The sequence below is a fragment of the Opisthorchis viverrini genome, assembly GCF_000715545.1.
Source record: "Opisthorchis viverrini unplaced genomic scaffold opera_v5_312, whole genome shotgun sequence".
Taxonomy (NCBI): Eukaryota; Metazoa; Platyhelminthes; class Trematoda; order Opisthorchiida; family Opisthorchiidae; genus Opisthorchis; species Opisthorchis viverrini.
In genome coordinates this window covers 80288-98169 of record NW_008751970.1, presented here as the reverse complement: position 1 = coordinate 98169, position 17882 = coordinate 80288, and the positions used below count along the sequence as shown (strand labels likewise).

General features: G+C 44.9%; 2 protein-coding genes across 2 annotated transcripts in view; one reads left to right on the top strand and one right to left on the bottom strand.

Moving 5' to 3' along the window:
• The window catches only part of T265_09864 (hypothetical protein), a gene marked incomplete at both ends in the record, with an annotated part of 18158 nt that extends 17486 nt beyond the window's left edge, over window positions 1-672 (top strand). The window contains one exon of the mRNA XM_009176068.1: window positions 602-672. Within this exon, the coding sequence (XP_009174332.1) occupies window positions 602-672 (71 nt within the window). The remainder of the gene's footprint in view (window positions 1-601) is intronic.
• The window catches only part of T265_09865 (hypothetical protein), a gene marked incomplete at both ends in the record, with an annotated part of 47847 nt that overhangs the window by 16613 nt on the left and 13352 nt on the right, over window positions 1-17882 (bottom strand). Inside the window, 6 exons of the mRNA XM_009176067.1 lie at window positions 2585-2668; window positions 4317-4349; window positions 11409-11815; window positions 12267-12383; window positions 14546-14620; window positions 15817-16284. Of these exons, the coding sequence (XP_009174331.1) occupies window positions 2585-2668; window positions 4317-4349; window positions 11409-11815; window positions 12267-12383; window positions 14546-14620; window positions 15817-16284 (1184 nt within the window). The remainder of the gene's footprint in view (window positions 1-2584; window positions 2669-4316; window positions 4350-11408; window positions 11816-12266; window positions 12384-14545; window positions 14621-15816; window positions 16285-17882) is intronic.

Genomic DNA, 17882 nt, shown 5'->3' with positions numbered 1-17882 from the left:
ATCAGCTCTACGCAATCTCGCGAGCAGACCGTATGGTACATTTTGGGATGCGGTATGGCGTGGCATGAGATTTAACTGGGCAACGAATGATCCGCTGATAACTACTGGTAATTGATATTTGGTTCCATAAGAGTTAGAAACATGGCCGAGGCTAGCAAACCCAGGTAATTAATGATTTCGTTGCAAATTTCTAGCGTGCTGTCTAACAATCAGCCGGTTTTCGATTAGACAACGTCCGCAATAAGACTACACCGTACCACCCCCACCCCCTCACGAAGGAAGGTCACACGCTAAACTGGGTACTCTGCATGTCCATGAACCGTCTATCGGACGGATCTTCGTTGCTCCGTGGCTTGATAGCGACAGGTGCGACGAAGAATCTCAGTCATATTGGCAAATGGCATCTGCTCAGATAGTGCGTCATTGGTTGTACGGCAGCGGAGCATCGGTGTTGAACACTGATGGCATGCGTCGATGATAACGATGATGTACAGCTGGACGGCGCTATACGCATCAGAATGATAGTCTCCAATCTACAGCTACCCAAACCGTAAGAAAGTTCCGATAACACGGAGTATTTAGTTTTCCTTCCTTCTCTCAGATACGGTGCTCCCTCGGTACAGTAACACCTCATCTGAAAATGACTTCTACGGAACTGCGAGAATTCAATAACAAATGGATGGGTAAGTTAGTTACAATATGCAAGAGCATGCGGATAATGATGTACTCCTGAAACACGCAAGCATACGCGTGAACGGATTAGAACGCTGCGCACCAATTACAAGTGTTCACGACTAGCTGCGGTAAACTTTGAAATCTAAATTTAGTTGTTCAAACGACAGTAGGCTGGACATAAATCCTCATTCGACTCGATCTAGTTCAATTTACTGCTTAGAACGCCCCGAAACCAACAGTCATAAGGCAAGGCTGCGTACAAATGACAAGCCATCGACAAGTTTGTAGGGTTAATAGGACAATACTGTGATCCGACTATGGGTATGTATCCGACGGAGCACTATCCGGGACCTCGATATGGACATCATCTGTTTGTCACCAGTTCCGACATCGTACGTCACAAAGTGCTGGAAATGCGGCCTGACTACAGGCTGTCATGTCAGTAGACGTTAGAACACGAAACTCCTTTTAATGGGCGAGCGAGCGAACCATCCATCGTACGGACAACAACCCCTCCGAAACACATGGCACACTCGAAAGGAAGACCGCTAGATCAGCAGTGATCATCAGTCGTTCAGCTGTAACACTCTTCCAGTGCCTAACTCCCATTCTACTCGAAGGAAGGGGGGCTGGGATACTGCCAGGTTGCCCAAGCCTACGCAGAAGAAGTCGAAAGGCAGAGGTCGGGTTCGAACCACGGACCTTCCGGTCAGTAAATTCGCGCTCTAACCACTTGAGCCATCTCGCCCCCATCATCAGTACTGTGCACACACCAACGATGTCCCTTGGACCCAGCTTCGAAGGATGAGTTTTGCGGAAAGCCGCAAGTCAATGTTTCGAGAATACTCCTACGCGACATCCTCCCTGTCGCCGGTGAGTGGAATATACAATTTCGCACAAAAAGTTCATTTTCCTCATACCGTTGGAAAATTTGGTTTTGGACGACTTATTGAAAATGGCGACCGTTTTATCATGATTGCAGACTTCAGTCAAATCTTTATTACGTGGTCATATCCAGCATTCTAGGAAGCATTCGCAGGCGGCATTCCGAAGAAGGGCATAGAGCATATCAACTGGCTGTCATTGTGATGCAGCCAAGGCGTCTGAAGTTACTGACTTTAGGCCATACTTAGGACGGAAACCGGTGACAGATGTGGGCTTGGGTGAAGTTCCCATGGCACCCACCCAGAGAAGTGAAAGGTGGTGTCAAGTGCCAGGGCCGTCAGTTGGCAAGATCAATAGCTGAAAACACCCAGAAATATATAGCAATAGCAAGCGATAGATCAGGTAGGATCATATAATTCGTACAGCAGCAACTACCCATATCTGAAACTTCACACTGAAGAAAGGATTGCGTTCATGCCAGGAGGATAGGGCCATCGGGCACCGGTACAGGTTCGTTCCAAGTGTTCCCCAGAATATCGGAAATTGAAAGAAGCGATCGGCCTCACCAGGGATAACAGTAACCAAATGTGAGTGGATATACCAACAACCAACCGCATATGTTGATTATCTTTAAATGCTCTGCTTCTAATTTTAAAAACCGCATCATCACTCCCCTAAGAGTGTAGGTAAATTCAATTGAGTCAGTAAGGTCCAGAGATGGATAGCTGGTAAACCTCGTAACTTCAGGATCAGTAGTGTACGAAGCAGAATTGTGAGTTAAAATGCGAGGTGCCAACTGAGGAATTATTTACCCACAGCCTAACAACTGAGATGAAACCGATATTGGGACAGAGAAGATGTTGTAAAGTGGGTCAAACGTATCCGCTGGACCAAAACGCCAGTGGATTCCAGCTACTTGAAATGGAAGCGTGGCACACGGATCATTAACGACCGAGGCAGAAAGTGCACACACAGGTCACAACTGCAACTGAGATCAGATGCATGTGTACTGAAACACACTTACTCTTGTGTTCTGTCTTTGGGTGATCTGGCCACGACCTGCGTACGGAATCGATTAACTTGGTCAAACTGGAGCTCCCTGAGTGGCCTAAGATGAACGACAAGAAAAGAGTGGGTTATTTTGACGCAGCTGTATATCAACACAACAACCCAAAGAGACGAGGTAAATACATAGGTAACTCGTGTTCCGTGGCATGATTTATAGATACAGTTGTAGCCATAATGCGTGAGTTTGTACAGCGAAAGAGAAAAACCATGTCACGTGGTGGCGAATACAGGACCGTGACGATCGTATATAGGGTTACAAATAGTTCTACAATAAAAATTTACCTGTTCAATGTAAATTTCCTACGTGTAACTGGCTGGGCGTACATGCGTATTAAACATGGAAACATGACCCTAACCCCAAGTGAACTTGGTTGTAGTGGTAGCTTTGGCATAGTGACGGAAACAGGATGTTCGAAGGATGGGGTTCCAATCTGTGTGTATCGACCCAAGTTGTACCAGATGTTCAAAGGGGAGTGGTAGCTTTGGCATAGTGACGGAAACAAGATGTTCGAAGGACGGGGTTCCAACCTGTGTGTATCGACCGAAGTTGTACCAGATATTCAAAGGGAGAGAAGAGACAAACAGCCTACGGGTTTGTTAAGCTTACGATATGAAGAGACAGCCTATTCCTCACCTGCCGGATCGCACACTCACATTCGGATCGTCCTCAACAAGTGTCTGAGAGATCGGAACTTCCCCGGAGAAGCAAGATCTCCGACTTCCAGTTCTGGGTCCGGCGTATCACAACAGCCGTAAGGGACGATAACTTCTGATGTGGATAATTAACCGACCGACCAGCTAAATAGCTTGCATAAAAATGTAACTCGAGAGACAACATGCCTTAGTTTATGGCAGAATGCCTTGCGTCTCGCTTTGTTCAATATGAGCACTTCATTTGATGGTGCAAGTCATTCATATGGGTCAGATGTGAAATGGGCCGTTTACGTAGTCTCCTTGTTGGTTTGAGTTATATGCAATAATTTATCCTTCGTTAATGAAGTTAACGCTGTTAACCCCTCTGGCGGTAGACCGTTTAGAACCGGTCTTGGTTGTAACACGATACAGTGAATAAGGAGCTTTACTTGTGCCGACCGTTCCATCGGATTTTTCTATAGTCAGCCGTCAAATTCGAACGAGTTGATGTGGCATTAACAGTGTAATAAGGGAAGCCCGACACCGAGTAGCAGGTCCGGTGATGAAGCAATTATTAGAAAAGCGCACTCGTATGAGTAAATCTCTCACTGTGACAGTGCACACCCCATTGAATAATATCATTCGACAGCTGATGTACAAGCCGGTTGACGATTGTCATCAACTACCAGGGCAAGCTACCAGTGTTGACCCCACCCATCGTTATCAGTTCATTCAAAAGAGTGTGCGAATTAGCTCAAGTCGGCCACATGATACGGCAGCTTTCCAGTGTCCTCATCGTAGACCCCAAAGCGCCACAGCTATTCATCATCATACAAGAGTTGTGACTCGGCGGGAGTACACCGATTTGTGTGTGTGTAAATAAGCTGTTTAGTGAGAACAAGTGGATTTGGTGTTTCCCGCGTACTTTGTGTTTCTTGAATTTATATGTTTACGGGTAACAAGTAGCGGGTAGCTGACGGTTACCGATTATCAATAGTTTGGTATCCAGTGGTTTATCCTCCTGTGCATGCGACACGGAATCAGATGAAACTAACCTAGTTTTTCCATTTTCCTCCGGTTCGCTTTGGCTGGAATGGAAAAAATATGAAGACAGTGATAGGAGGTCGAAAACAAGATAAAGAACTACAGAATAGAAATGAGAAAATGGATAATAAAAACGGCAACTTGTTTAATTGATCTACGAGAACGTCAGAACGAAATTCGTTAAGCAAACGGAAACAAAGGCAAAACACACTGAAAAAAGATGAAGGGACAGGAGAAGGGAAAAAATCAATAAGGGGGATACAGTAAATGATGGAACTGATCAACCCATATAGCGACGATCCCATACCAATGCGAAATACAACGGTATTCCTGGATGAAACAGTCCCCTTCAAGAATGAATTCCAGTTCGCAGTAAAAAGATATTTTACGACCCAATTAGTTCATAGCAGCATGATTCCTCTTGAAAGAGGACATCAAACAAGAGCATCCTCTTGGAAAGAAAATTCGATACTCTTGACTAAGATTGGTTTGAAACGTTCACTAATCTATCCACGATTGTTTATTCTGATTGTCGGCAATTTCTGAACTATATCAATCGTATTGTACGTTTTTCCGTAGTCTTGGATAGCCAAACTGAGTGCGATATTTCGCAAATATTGTATGTCTGAGTGATTGTAAGCTTAGTAATGATGTAATAATCGGGTCGATCGACCAAATGTTTACCGCCAATATTTTCAGACGTATAACCATCATAGTCTGGTGAAGTTTGGCGATATTTCAATGACTGCCAGATACCACCAATACAGTGGTCACGCCAACAGAGAGCACCCACCGGATCCGGTTGAAGCGGTCCGTTTTGGGGGAGGAAGGTTTTGTTGCAGTTGAGTTCAGTCCCGCAGCTACTTACCACATAAAAAAATACAGCGGTTCTGGCTGCTAATGATTCGTTCAGCTGTAGCACCCTTTCGGTGCATAGCTGCCATGCCACACGAACGATGCACGAGGGCTGGGGTACTGCCAGGTTGCCCAAACCTAGACAGGGGAAGTCGAGAGGCAGAGGTCGGATTCGAACCACGGACCTTCCGGTCAGTAAATTCGCGATCTAACCACTTGGGCCATCTCGCCCCCTGCTAATGATTCCTTGATCAAGGATAAGAAGGATACGAGGATGAGCGCCACGCGTTGGAGGCGATGGAACAACTGAATGATCGCTGAATCAAAGGGTTTACTTTCGAAGAGATCCTCTATGTCTGCTTAGACCATTTTGGAATACAACTCTCAGAAAATCTCCGTTGGACCAAAATGGCCATTTTTGCAGAAAGCTTATCAAATCGATCTGACACTGTGCAACATTTTCCACGGCCTTGTTCTGTTTCACTCGCCAATTTATCTTCTTTCAACTGATTGTCCGCAGATTCTTCATCACGTAAAGACTTTCATTTACGGTTTATTGGCGGACATGATAATCCAAAGTTGGTTGGTTGTCTCACTCTCTTAATGCAATAGTAGAAACAGTGGTTTCCAACCCGTAGGCATGTGTTGATGGACTATAGAGACGGGATTATATTCTGGATGAAAGTGGTCTGAAATGTCAGTACCTTTGTATCAGAATGACCAGCTTGTATGTGCCGAATACAGGCTGCTTGATAACCGGTTTGAAAGTACAGTTGTTAAATTATGCTGCAGCGTGAGCAACTAAGATTAGCCCGATATCCACTGTTGCAGAACAAATCTCACGCTATACCGTGCGATGTTAGGTGATATTGCATTCTACGTCTATCATCACAAGTCTAGAATAGATCTCAATCAGTCATAAGTAATCGTCCATTTCACGCTTAGATTTCGTAACACTATCGACATTGTACAGCTTCCAGTCAACCTGGTCATCTTTGACGAGAAGCTAACCCGACGCAGGTAATTGCCTCTTAATGATTAATGTAGGCATGAACGTTGAGCTAAGCTTGAATGGTCTGGAGGTTCAAAGATAATTGCTCAGCTGTAACATCCTCTCGGTACCTAGCTGCCATGTCATCCAAAGGACTTGGATACTGCCAGGCTGCCCAAGTCTAGATAGGGAAAGTCGAGAGGTCCCGTTCGATTCACGGACTTTCCAGTTGGTAAGTTCGCGCTCTAAACACTGAGCTATATCATCCGGAAGCTCAAATGAATGACATTCCGTTCTATCGTAGCTGAAGCAAACATAAATGGTTTCCAGTCACTCATTAATATGAAATAGAGTTTAATTTAAGTTATTTAGCTGCATTTACTGGCAGTACAGTAATGCAACCTAACGCTTGGATGATCCGCAATGATGATCAACAGTGTGTGATACAAACAAGTACGCTTGGGAAACAGCAACTGGACCAAAATCGCTAGTGTTTTGCTGATTCGTTCATCGAACCGACAATAAGGTTTGTGGGACCTGGGGTAGTGGTTCCTATAGGGATAAACGTCACTGCACCGGAGGAATATATTGAGCACGTCGCTTAAATCGCAGTTCCCAGTACCGGATTAGGCTTAAGGGGGCCTGGGATTCATAAATCTAATATGACCTGAACAGAATGACGGCAAATTCTACTAACTAGAAAAATTCCTTATCTATTCATACTACAAGAATAGCAATTAATGAAATTAATTGGGGCCTATAATTACCACAAGGGCGTTTCAAAGATTAGCTTATCACTAGAAATCTCGATTACTCGGTTTCGTGGGTACATCTGTGAGAGCATTTGTGATTTATCTACCTTTCTTAACTGGGTCGCGCCCAATCAGTGAGCATTTCTACACAACGGAACCCTGAGATTCGTTATTGATTTCCGAGAACTTTCGGTTTACACTTGGTGTGAGAGAACGAACACTACCGTATGCATTGATGCACTGCCTGAGAGATTTTCTCTTGAAAACACAAACAAGAGAAATTCGTTTACAAAGTCCGCAGACGTGTCAGACAACCAGGGTGTCATACATACCAGTGGAATGGAGCAGAATAGGTTGAATACCAACTGATGGGTTTTTGTCAGAAATTTGTGGACACACCATGAAAACAACGATCGTATCGTGAAGTAATTCATAGAGGGCCTATTTTTGTGCGTGGAACATTTATTTTATCAGTTAAATGAAGAATTTCTCGACGTGAGCAGAAATTTAAATTTCCTAGAGTGAATTACTAACTCTAAATCGCAAATGAAATGAGCGATGAGACTGTTCACCCCGTCTTTTTGCTGTGGTCATGCATAAAGCAGAAATGGTGTTTCCTACCGAGCTCCTGACTAGGACATGCGTCAAACGGATTGTGTTGTAATAACGCTGGAGCTCGCAGCTAAGATTAACCGTGCACCATGTTAGTTCTACAATTAGATATTCTGGCCAATCATCATGTTTCCCTTGGAGATACGGAACAGGCATTTCGTCAGTCTTCGCGATTCGTGGGGGGGGGTACACTCTTGAACCTGCTCCGTGCGCTCTGATGTTAGTTACTTAATTCAACGATCAAAAAACCACGAGATGAGTGTTCTACCACAGTACTTCAGTATTTCTTCCAAAGATCGTAGCTGGCAACAAACCACGTTCTGTGAGAACAGAAGTTACTCATAGAATTAAAAGAATAAAATTTGGGTCACGCAATAAAGTGCAGTTTACTAGAACAACGTTGAAGAACAGTCGGTCACCAAGTTAGTCTCATCTATTACAATTTCATTCAGCGAGAGTAAGGAGGATAAGAAAATGACAACCACGCGTTAGAAATGATGGTCCGATCAGTTGACTGACATTAAATTATTCTGTCTGTCCGATATGACAAACGGTGAGACAGCGACCCACTGATGGTATTAGTTTCGGTTCAGGACAGGCACTCATCATGTGTTTCACAATGTGAATGTTGCAATAAATAGCTTGCGCCTTTAAAATTAGTACACCATCCGCGTGTTTCACGATTCGACGATGCCTTTAGACTGCAGTTTCCGTCTTATCAAAGAGAAAAGCAAGTACTGAGCTGAATTAGCACCATGTTTCCCAGCCCTGCTTCATATTAGGACGAGCGGATTTTGTTGGTTTCTGATGGCTCGGTTCAGATGATTCTGAAAAGAATCATACTGTCCTGAATGAATTTACAATGTCCTGAATAGTGTGATAAGTCTACAGTTTCGTACCGCCGACTAGACATCATCACCATGCGCATCATTGCCAGCATGACATCAGTGTTCAGAACTGATGCTTTGCTGTCATACAACCGTAATTTACTCGAAAGCTTTACATTGAAGAACGAATTAGAACAGGGTGGGGAAGGGATTTAGTGTTAGCCTACCACAATCATTCCGCAGTGTTTACACCCGCAGACACTCATTTACGCAATTCGCATGGAAACCAACGACAAAAATGATTAACAGCTGTATCCTGCAGCATCGACCAACATGCACAGAGGGTCCACGCGGATCACATCCTGCATGGTGAGTCGCAGGGACAGTACCCGAACTTTTCCTAATCGATTTCATTTTCCTCTCGCAGGTTAAACGTTGGCCAACTCTCTACTTACGTCACTCTGGAATGGGAATGGACGATAGCACTTTTCTCTGCAAACGATGGCTAGGCATGCGCAGTACATGATCGTGGAATGTAGGTAGCCCGGGTTGGATTGCAACCCAACTGCGAAGATCGGCGAGCAGGCTAACAACCAAGGAATACATGATCCTCACAGCTTTTGGTGACTGGTTGGACGATTCCACTGAAGGGTACCTTGAGCTCCTAAACTGCATTTCATTGTGACACACTTGAAAGTTTTACGATGAAAAAAAGCACGGCTAAAACGACAGTTTTTCCTGGTGCCGCTTGGTATCCCTACCATAAAACGGATCCTGTCTTTCATTAGCTTAGCCATAGGGTAGCACGTGGCGTGCAGGGGTTGAGTTAACTCCAGAGATGGTCAGAAGCATACAGTTGGTCTTTTTTCCAACTATACATATGGTCGAAGTAAGACAGGTTACCTGAGACTCCGAATCACAAGAGTGAAATTCAGATGACTTTGGACATTGGCGTTGCTAACCCACAAAGAAAAACAGTTCTACCAGATAGGACACAGCAACATAGGTAGTCTAATCGATAGAAACTGCTGCACAAACCACAAGCGCGTGAGTTAGTCTGGTAAGCTCTGTTACGATTGTCCGGTAATTCTAGCTAGTGGTCGCGTCAAGGTTTAGGAGAAAGGTCTGAAATCGTTTGCGGGTTGTTTGTGCCGGAAACAGGACAACGTCTTCGGCAAATATGCAGCACATATGTTGTATTACAAAGTGGAAATATTCGATATACCACCTTGGTCTTCGTCGCATATAAAGATTAGTAAAAATCCAAACTTTTAGCACAAACCATCGGATAGATATGCGACCTTCAGGTGATATTACAATCAAGCTGAATTCCTGGATACGTCAGGTAGTAGCAACTGAGACGCATATAAACCTTATCCTCATATATCGTCACGAAGAAATGAATCCTTTTTGTCATCACGGTATAATAGAGTGAGAAGCTGAGTGATAAAGCATATTCTCGAAATCTGATACAAATGCATCGGTGACGATGAAAGACAAGGCAGTCGTGGAAAGGTGGTCAATGATATTCAATGTATGTATCCCAACACGAAGCGTGTTCCACTAAATAGATGTGTGCGCCAGAATTGACGACACACTTGGTTTTGAATCCGCCCCGCGCCCACTGACCCATTCGCCCTTTGCTTTGGCCGGCGTCCGAAGCGAATCGAGCGAGTCGAGGGATTCCGATCCATGTGATGCGTCGATGAGTCCTCGTGAAATATACGAAAGCCGCGTTTTGAAAGGAACGTTGTATGAATGAATCAAATGCGGCTCTGGTACTGGTCGGAAAAAGACTACTTATGGGAGGCTCGCTCATACACAGTAGCACAGGTTTTCGCCTCTCAAATTCGAGACCGTTTGAAAGTCGGTCGATTGAGGATTTACTAGCGGACGAAGCGGTTTTTCCCGATAACCCGTTTATTGGATAGAGATTTAACCTCACATTACAGAGTTAATTTCGACGGAGATAAAATGAACCCGAGTCAGTGCATCTTTTAAAACAGGTCCTGCGTGATGCAGTCAGTCTTTCATATACACCCACTGTCATTGAGTAACAGAAATGGTTGTCCGTGTGTAGCCTGCATATGTGCTCAAGAACATACACGGGTCAGGTTCCTTGATCTATTACGAACTGAAGTTGAAAACGGTTTATGTCATTTCAAGAATTTCACTGCGAATGAGCAGAACTCTCACGAGTATCCCAGTGATTGACAAAAACTCTCGCGTCTTCAACAGCTTTGACTCATTTCTTCTATCTACAGGTCGAGTGGCTTTAGTCGAAGTTGGAAAAGTTACTTTTAGCAACAATTCAGATATAAATGAATCATCATGGTATACTGAAAGGGCGCAGTAAGCTGAGAACCATTGCAGAAGTTATAAAAGTCTCGCGACGCATCACAATCTCTTTTTTTCATAGCTATGCTGGTCAGATTGGGTGACGGGTTTGTAAGAGTGCCCGTTACCTACAAGTATTTAAAGCTCTACGTCTGCGGGTAGTGAAAGTGATTCGAAATACTAAAACTCGTAACTTATGTCTCCCGGCTTCACTAGTGAACTGTGATGTCCAGTTGTCTTCACCTAGTTTGAAAACCATGGCCAAATCGTTCGATATATTGATAGCCGTAAAACTATCCCTCCAGTCTTAGTTGCTACGCAGTGAAGGTGGTGAGTATGATGCCGGTTCGCGTGACATAACTATATTGGGCAGGGTCACCATTCGGCATTAGCGGGGAGACTGATTCCCAAGGGCCACTTCTTACGATGCGAAACAACTTCGGTGAAACTGAAAATGGAAACTAGGTTCCAAATTCACTTCCGAGATGCATAACATTCAAGACCAACAGCAGTCGACCCGACTTCTGAAGGTTGCACACCGAAAAAAGAAGTCACATCAATTTGGAGAACTGGCAACATTCTCCAAAAAATTCCATCTTACTAGGGTGAAGTGACCACACGTCGATTCAAATGAAGGATCGTACGGAACAGCATTATTGCCGGGGTAGAGGATCTCAAGAGATGAGCCGGCAAACGAAAAACCAAAGAATGAAGAAGGTCTGGACATACCTCTGGGAACATCGAAGCCCACTGGGCTTTCGCTTTCGTTGATGATCACAATGATCTCGTGCAGTCCAGTCGTCTGCGAATGAGTCCGACTTAGCACCTGGAGAATGTTGATCTTCCAGGGGAATGCCGGACTTGCCGAGTGGGCGTCTACTGCGTTGAGGCAATGAACGTGAGACGTTCAGCAACTCAATCTGGCTAGTTAGAGGCCAAGAAAAGAAAATATCATGCAATTGAACGAGTGCTCCTCGAAGCTGAGCGAGTAGACGGGATTCTAGGGCCAGCTCTTCATTTGAAAAGCGATCATATCTGTCCGTCTGTAATCCAAATTCGGAAGGTTTTTGCTCGTTGATCTTTGAGCCCAAGGCTGCACGTTCCACGTGGATAGACAAGGCAAGTTTTGCAGAATCCTGGAAACAAAACAGGCAGACTTTCGATGTCCAACAAAAAGCAAGAGGCACTAGCAAAGGGGAAACGTGACAAAAGGTATATAAACAGTATTATGTAGGTACACAGTACGCAAGCGATCGTGAAAATGGCGTAGCCGATATTTAAACTACAGCTTTCGGGAAAAATATGCACACTAAGTGGGAGCTCAACCAAGAACGCCCACGAAATTTCAGGTCGTCAACAGTATAATAAGCGGAATTGGTTTTTAGTTATACACTGTCCTTTCTTAATGTAACACTCGTCTATTGTCCGATCTAGCTGTGCTTCAGCTCAATTACAAACTGATTAAACTGCAGTGACACAGTAATCAGGGAACCATTAGAAATTCAAATGAACACTGGTCAAGCGAGTCAACAGAAAAGGCAAGTTCACGGATCAGGTTAGGAATTCATGGCACCCCCCTTGACTAACCTTTACTGTGCGTATTAAATCGAAAACTTTGTGCGTGGCAAGCAGCTGACGAATGAAACGACCACGAAAAGCAGCAGCGAGTAACGTAAACCCATGGGCGACACGACTATCGTTAGCCTGAAAAAAGGAAAGCAGAACACGCGTGTTTGCTGGTGGCCTACTGAGTTCAGCTGCATACGACAAGTCAAACCAAAAAGAACACAGAAGGATTAGATATAACTTCGAAGAAAAGGTTTGCTAGATCAGTTATGAACCGTCAACTCGCAGTACTGAGTACTCAGAAGAAGTGGATGGACAATGATGGCTAAACCCTAAGAGATTTCTAACGTGCTAATTCCGCAGCAGTCAAATTTTCGGCGAACAAGATAATGTAGGAAACAGTCTAGTATTATTGGCCGTTTGTAGGCAAGTTGCTGTCAGGCACCCGTCGCAGATGTTGCGGGTTGAAAAGATAAAGCAAGAGATAGCTCAGCGGTTGGTCAAGCATCCCAACCTGACAGCATAAGTCATCATGCTTTCTTGGGTGGCATGGCAGCCAGGCACCGAAAGGGTATTACAGCTGTACGGTCAGTTATTTCATTAAGTTTGTCTACAACTTCAAGGTCCGTGGTTCGAACCCGACCTCTGCCTCTCGACTTCCCCTCTCTAGATTTGGGCAACCTGACAGTATCCCAGCCATCGTGCTTCCCTCGGGTGGCATGGCAACTAGGCACCGAAAGGGTGTTACAGCTGGACAATAGATTTTACATCCATTGGCTGATATGCACTCACGAAGTTCGGATTTGGTGTTGCCCATTCTATGTGGATTACCGTACCAAGGCGTGGGACACAATTACATGGGTTATGTATTATTGTGCATTCGGATGGGATTCCATCTAAGGAAAGCTATGTGGTGTGCACTCGATGCCTGCGAACATAAGATTTCGACCCCACAGTGAGGGTATTATTTCATTGATCCCGAGTGGGACAAAAGTGGAGTAGAGAACCTTGACGAACGTCGGGTTTGTTGTGGAGTTTTCAAGGTGCTCCTCAGACACTCGCACACCAGGAAAAGAATAGAGAGACCGCAATATGCTTACAAACTACTGTGATCATTCCCTGTTGAGTGGGTGTAGTTATAAAGACTGACCGATTAACCCTTGAAGGCAATAAACACCAAAGTTGGGTGTCGCCTGTACACATATGGCGTTGCTCCAACACCTGACGAGGTGTGCACATGTGATTAATGCAACCTCAGCCCAGTCGAACTCAAGTTTGATTCTCATGGGTCAAGGTTTCTCCAGTACCATTTTGATTATGGGCACCACTGTTGCCCCACACTAGTCAACTTGAACGGTTGCTTTCTGCCACATAGACTCAAATAAGTTAGATAGCCACACAATGAAGGGTTCACCGCCGGCCTCGAACAGAGCAGGCGAGGGGTTGTCGCTAACAGGGACACCGAGACGCCTGGAGAATGTACATCCAGACAATTCTGGAACCGGAGGGGGGTCCATATTCACAGTCCACGATCGTCACCACTGGTAACCGATAGCAATGTGGGCTATGGGCTGGTTCGCTGGTGAGCGCCACATGGTTAAACGAATTCCGCCGTTCCGAAAACTGGTACTGCAAAGGAACAGTCTATGACCGGTACAGTGCTGCAGTGAGCGCTCTCCGTTGTCCGTACATCTCGCGCCCAATCCAGGTATCCAGTCAGATAGAGATGTCTCCACTAGATAGCTTTACACAATTTCCACCCCGGCGTATACAGCTGTAGCGAATTCCCCGTCACCAGAGGTGCACACAAAGAAAGCGAAGAAGAAAGAGAGCGAAAGAACGACAAGTCCAATCACAATAAATCCTGAATCCCAGTCTTCGACGGCGGCATACACCAGTGCAGATGGAATCCAGCGTACGAACAAGAGCCGCTTGTTGTGCTGTTTGCTTCAGTGTGCGAATGCTAAGTGCAGCGAAGTGAACAGGCTCTTGGAGTTTGACAAGTGGCTTCGAGAAGTTTGGGACTGTGGCTAAAGATGGGCTTGCAAGAACCGCAGTTAGGCATGTTCATTCAACTTCTATACATTGATCATCTTAGTATGAGAAACTCTTCGAGTGTCAAAATAAAATTCCCAGAAGTAAGCCGATAAAGCGCCTCTTAGCCAAAAATAACAGAGGATCACAAAAATAATTCAAAGCTCGGCTCAGCTGGGAGTCAAAACTATTGGCACACGGATAAGGCGACATGAAGGGACAATATGAACGGAGCTTCTTGCGGTAAAAATCAACCAGGTACTTACAAAACGACACCGCTTGGCTGGATTCAGAGGACAGGTTGCTTCACTTTTACACGGACAAATGAATTCGCGGGTGTTCTATAAGACAAACCAGAGAATAAAGTTGAGATTTACAGCGTGGGTAACACGCGTGAGTAACACAAGTAGAAAATTTCAAAAAGGGAAATATGGCGGCAAGTTCAAAAAGTAAAGCCACGAATACAGAAAAGAGCGTAACGATCAAATCACAAATCAAATAATAACTCCTCAACTATGACATCCCTTCGGTGCACGGCTACCATGCCACCCGAAGGCAGCACGAGAACTGAGATATTGTTGTTGTTCAGGCCTGGACGGGAGCAGTCGAGATGCTGAGGTTGTGTTCCAAACATGGGCCTTCTGGTCACTGAGTTAGCGCCAGAACTACTGAGTAATCTCAAGCCTAGTTGCAAACGGCAACAGTGGTCTGTAATTTGTCAGCATCCCATAGTTGTAACTAGAAATACCACCGAAATGTGGACAACTATCAGGATAAACTTTCACAAATAACCAAGAGTCTATAGCAGGCTAGTTCCAGAGAAGGCACTGCATGTTCTTCAAGAGTTTCTCTTGCACACACCTAGCAGTGATGGATAGCATACCGACTTCTCATACGAGACATAAGCTGCTGTATTCACTGCCAGTAACCCTCCGGAGAAACGTCGAATTATACCAACCATACCCTGCAAAGTTTTAACGTGGTCATCGTTAAACTCAGTGAGCTACCAAACTCAACTGCCTGTCACTGGATACCAGCATTCGCTGAGCCGTAGAACACTACGAGGTTAGCCTTACACAGACAATTTTGTGTGGCACCTACGAAAATTCACCAACACGTTCAAGACATGCTCGACTGGTACCTTCCATAAGAACGTTCAATTAGAATCATCAATAAAAGGCAAACTTGGAAAGGAGATTTTCCAGTGAAATCTTGGTAAGAAGGTCAGGATGAACCTGGGAAGCCGAGTGGGCGCATAACTGAATGTGTGCAGTAAAAAATGTGTGCAACCAATAGATCAAAAGCCCCACATTGGTGTCTACGTTTCAAAGACAAGGAGTCGATCGAACAAACAAACACTGGTATGTAAGCGTGCAGTAAATGCGAGATGTATAAAACGCTGGGGGAGTAGGGTTTTGTTTACTATTCACTCTGTTTGTGGGAAGGGCTATTGGTGCAGTGACTGTTTGCAAACCACTGGTCCTCTGAAACAAAGTTATTGTAGTCGACGAAAATTCTATTTTATGGCACTGCACACCCAGGATTTGTTGAATAGGAGAGAGCGTATGCTATTGTGGGCAAGACGAAGGAACTGGCTTCCGGTGATGTAATGTGAGGAAAGTATACTTGGAACATTAAAACAGAAGGCCATGGATACCTTTGTGCCCGTATATTCCTTAGCGTTGAGCGCACGCAGAGTGGATACAGGACTGGGATGGGTTTCATCTCCCGACCCAGGCACAGAACCAAAGGTTGATTTCGTTCGTGGAGATGGCACAGGAAGATTTTGTAGAAAAGGTACAATGGAAGAGCGACCGACAGGTACTGGTGTAGGCTCCTCAGCCATATCTGTGTTTACGGTGGCCTCCCTGTTTTGATCGCGCATGGCTGTATGCATCCGTAAATTAGTGCGATGTAATTCTTGACGACGTCTCTCTTGAACATCCTGGGAAAATAGCAGTTGCGAAACAATATTAATAAGTCGTCTTGTGTACAAGACCAGGGCCTAAAGATAACAAAACTGGGTACTTTTGAGAGAGAAAGGAACCTGTTTCAGAGTTCCAGACAATAGAACTGTTACTGTTACCAAGCCAACCTGTGAATTAAATTGAGAAACTGAGCATTTTCCTGTCATAGAAATTATTAACAACATTTTTACACCTAAGTCTTGTGTATAAAAACCTTCTACACAGCTGTACGTTTCGCTCCGCTGGAAACCCCCCTCCCGATTACAAGTAACTCGCTAACCATACACCAGTTTTATCCGTCTCAACGTTTCAGTACTGATTTGAGACAGCTTGACAGCTACTTGCCGTCTCGATCGACTTCATATACGTTGAGTCACGGATTTCTCCGACTCGTGCGGATCAAAATAGATTGCCGAACACGAGGTGACTGACTACGTTGCCTGAATCTCTTGGTGTTCGTTCCTTCATGGAGGGTTCACATACAATCGAACACATTAAGTTGGGTGATCATGCGTGTAACTAAAGACCGAAAAGGGCGGAACGGGTGACCTGGCGAGCAAAATCACACTGAAAGTTTCGTTCACCATGCTACTGGATTCGCCTTCAGTAGTGCAAAACTAATTGGGAATCTCTAGGCTGAGCGAAGTAGAGCAGTCACTGGGAATGGGAGCAAAATACAGCACAGGTCATCGAGACGTTTTCAAGGCAGGGACAGTTTCGAAAATCAGGAATTAAGTACCGGAGATGGTTAACTGGCGATTTTGGGATGCACACCCATTAGGCTTCCCACGGTGCATATATATGCGAAACCCCAACGAGTGGCGTAGCTGTTCACGCGACCACCGGTTGCGCTGAACGCACAGAGGCATGTACGCTGGTACCCCAAAACTCTAGGTGGCCAGCCATTTTATGAAGCCACCCTCAGAAAATCACCCTCCAACTACGGAACACGTGCAAAGCGGCGCATGCAAGCTATCATTAAAAGATATGAGTGGTCAAGAGTCCTTCCGTTTAATACATGTCCCATGCACATAACCATTTCCCCCACGGGTGTGTAGCCCCAGAACATCCATCAAGTTTACTTTTTTACCGGACAGTATTTTCGAGGTCCAAGTCGTTATCCGTATCGAATATCAAACAACTGTACGCCCGTGCGCCCGAATTAGACGATGGATCACAAAGCCACTTTGTTTCCTTCAATATTACTCATAAGGCCGATGGCAACCTCAGATATCCCATCAGTTTTGCCCTTCTTGAAGCGATCAGGTGGGCCTGGTACCTGGACCTACCTCAACCTTACTTCATAGTATAAAAGCAAAGCGCTACGGAAAATTTGGTGCACTAAATTGCTGAAGAAGTTGCGAACCAACAACTTGGCACCCCCTCACTGTGTCCATAAAAGGATTGGATGCATGGTCATCCATGCGTAAATCTCAAGGGTGATCAGTTGTCAGCACCAATTAAGACCACTTAGACCCTATTACATGCTGTCTATTTGAAATTTTTACACCACTCAGAACAAACCAATACCTGAACCTACTTCAAGCTAAAAGTTGACATAAACTGCGCAAAGATCGCCTAAATTTCTGTTGTATCACTTGGCTATTGCTTTCAAAACCTAATAAAGGTTCGTTGT